This window comes from Diospyros lotus, chromosome 4, assembly GCF_014633365.1.
Source record: "Diospyros lotus cultivar Yz01 chromosome 4, ASM1463336v1, whole genome shotgun sequence".
Classification (NCBI taxonomy): Eukaryota; Viridiplantae; Streptophyta; class Magnoliopsida; order Ericales; family Ebenaceae; genus Diospyros; species Diospyros lotus.
The window spans coordinates 1,251,696-1,254,855 of NC_068341.1; the positions used below are offsets into that span (position 1 = coordinate 1,251,696).

Here is a 3,160-nt window from a genome sequence, read left to right on the forward strand (position 1 = left end):
CAAGTTTATCTCGTTTTTTAAAATTAAAAAAGAAAAAAAACAAATTTTCGATTAAAATTAAGAAGCATGTTGGTTTTTAGCCGTTTTGGGCCTTAGCGTAGACGGGGTGGCTTATGCTATGGGCTGGGCTTCTAATACTCTTGATTGGGTCTTGAGAAACCGAAAGAAGGCCCAAGCCCATTATTATTTATGCTGCTTGACTTATTTCTTGAAGCAGAAAATCATTCATTTTTTTCTTAAAATTATAAAGACTTTTTTTGTATTTTGGATTTTTTGGCACATCATAATAATAGTTATTATTGTTGCATGAATATAAAAATAAATTTGTATAATGAAAACGTCGTCTTAAAGTTGCTTGAGCATGCAAAAATAAAAAAATAGTCAGAGAGCGACGAGAAATTTTCCGCGCAAACACTCCGATACTTAAATTATATACTAAATATAATAAAATGAACTGTATTAAAATAATATCAAAGACCTTCCATCTTTTTCAGAAATGCATACTGCATATTTATAGAGAAATATAGAGTGATTTAAAATGTAATAGAATTATGATTATTGTAAATAATGTTGTATATGATAGATGACGTTTATCTTGTCTTTTTTAGATAGAATTTATTTGATATTATATTATCCAAATATTTCATAATATTTTATAATTAAAATTAATAATGAATAATTATCTATCATTTTTTTGAAATATTCAAAAGAATTTTTAAATGTTGGACTTATTATGTTTGTGTGTTTTATGCGGACCTCCATATATGGAAAATTTATGCTTTTAACCCAAAAAAATATTTTGGCTTTTAAAACTTTTACATGTGACAGTTATTATAATAAAATAAATCAATTGCTATTAGATATTTTAGTTATTTTCAAATATTAATAATTAAATAATTTTAATAACTAATTACTCTTATTCAATTATAAAAGAATTATTTAAAAAATATATAATGTTAATTCAATTTATAATTAATTAAGCATTAAATACAAAAATGTTAGTTAAATAGTAAATAACAAAGAAGTTTGATTAGTTAATTGATGGAGCGAGCGAGTTGATATTTATTAGATGAATTATGTTTAGTTGTCAAATGACATTCGGTATATTCTAAACCCTAATCGATGTTCAGTTTTTTTAAATTTTAATTTTTTATTTAAAAATATCTTATGTTTGGAAAAAAAAAATATTTTTCACCCCGCCGCCTGAAATTGGGTATTTGTTTCCGAGCGTCTCTTCAAGCGCTAAGAGTTCCTTCCACACGCTCAATTCTCCAACACATAGCGCAACGGCAAGGACTTACCCCCCCGCCGAAAATGCAAGGCACACTCGGATCCCCCCAATCTCACACCATTTGCCACCCCGCCGCCGCCCAAACCCGCGTCCTGCCATCCTATGGACACCTTTCCTTCCCCAATAGACGCACCACCATCCGAGCCGCCTCCTCCACCGAAACCGTGCCCCCGCCGCCGCAAACCGTCACGGACGACCCATCTCGAAAGCTCAACAAGTACAGCTCTCGGATCACCGAACCCAAGTCGCAGGGCGGTTCCCAGGCCGTGCTCTACGGCGTGGGGCTCTCGGACGAGGACATGGGCAAGCCCCAGATTGGCATTTCCTCGGTTTGGTACGAGGGCAACACTTGTAACATGCACTTGCTGGAGCTGGCCGAAGCCGTGAAGGAAGGGGTCCAGGCGGCCGGAATGGTCGGCTTCAGGTTCAACACTATTGGGGTCAGTGATGCTATTTCTATGGGGACTAGAGGCATGTGCTATAGCCTGCAATCTAGGGATTTGATTGCTGATAGCATTGAGACTGTCATGGGCGCCCAGTGGTACGATGGGAATATCTCCATCCCTGGCTGTGACAAGAATGTAAGCTTTATTAATTTCTTTTTATTTATTTTCTTGTCTGAGTGGCGTCGTAGCAAGATTCTAGCTCCTAATTCTCTTTTACTTTTGATTTTCTCTTCTGGATATCCCTTATTTTGATTGTGATAATTTTCTTTTGATTGTTTAACTAGGATTACACCATGTTTAATGTTTAAAAAAGTATTGGTCGGAAAAGAATAAGTGCTAGGTGAAACACACTATCTTATTGCTAAGGCACTGGTTTCCATTTGGAATATTAAAAAAAAATACTAACCTTACAAAGTTTAGGGATTGCTTGTATGCACACGTGAGTTTAGTTTACTTTGAACAAGTCTGATATTGGTGTATCTAGTTGTCAAAGGCGCGCCTGAGGCATGCCTATGTGCTAAGTTGCGCCTCACCCTGAGGCGCAAGGTGCAAGCCTTTTGGTCCTATGTTATTTTTGTTTTTTCCTTTGGTGGACTTACTAAAATCTAATAATGACCAGAAAAAGAATAAAACAAAATTAAGAAAGAATAAAACACCCCATTATTTATTTAAATAGTGCTGGTCATTTGTTATTTATGATTTTAAAAGTTTGCATTTACCTGTTCATAGGCATATATTGAAAATAATGATGTATAGGTAGTTTTATACAGACTTCTATCACGTTCTGCTCAGAAGAGCACATCTCAAATTTGTTGAATTTATCTTGAGAAATACTGCTGGCACTACTGTCAAGCCCCCCCCTCCCCCCCCCTTCTCTCTCATTATAGTCCTGCCAGTTATTATGGTTACATAGTTTTTGAATTGTCTGATGGTTTGATCTATGAGGTTGCCAATTTTTTGCAGATGCCAGGTACAATTATGGCCATGGGACGGCTTAATCGGCCAAGTATTATGGTATATGGTGGAACTATCAAGGTTAGAATCTAGACATTAATACTTTTGCAACTGAATGTACTAAGACTAATTTTGTTACTTTTAGTGTTAAAAACTAGAATTTTTTGTCAAGGAAACTCTTCTTATATTGAGTGCTATGATTTTGTTAATTCCTTATGTGGAACTTGGTAAGAGCTCTGGAGTTAAAACGGTAACCTTTCTCAAAATTAGTACTCCTTTGGGTTGAAAGTACTGACTTCTTTCCTAAAAGGTCCTTGAGAATTTTTTAGGATAGTCATTGGAGTATCTGATACACATATAAATAACGCTAGATATTTCAGAGAGAAATTATGAAATCTCAAGCAATTCGCTGCCAATAGATGTTGTTAAAAATAGCAAAAGAGCAGCAAGAATAAATCTTGGATTGGAA

The 3,160-nt window shown here is 35.1% G+C and overlaps 1 protein-coding gene across 1 annotated transcript; it reads left to right on the top strand.

Moving 5' to 3' along the window:
• Positions 1-1,220: 1,220 nt before the first annotated feature.
• Positions 1,221-2,772, top strand: LOC127800046 (dihydroxy-acid dehydratase, chloroplastic; the record flags this gene model as incomplete). The annotated part of the gene is given in 2 exon segments (XM_052334441.1): positions 1,221-1,872; positions 2,701-2,772. Coding segments are annotated over 2 exon segments (630 nt in total), but the record flags the coding sequence as incomplete, so codon positions are not given.
• Positions 2,773-3,160: the final 388 nt, after the last annotated feature.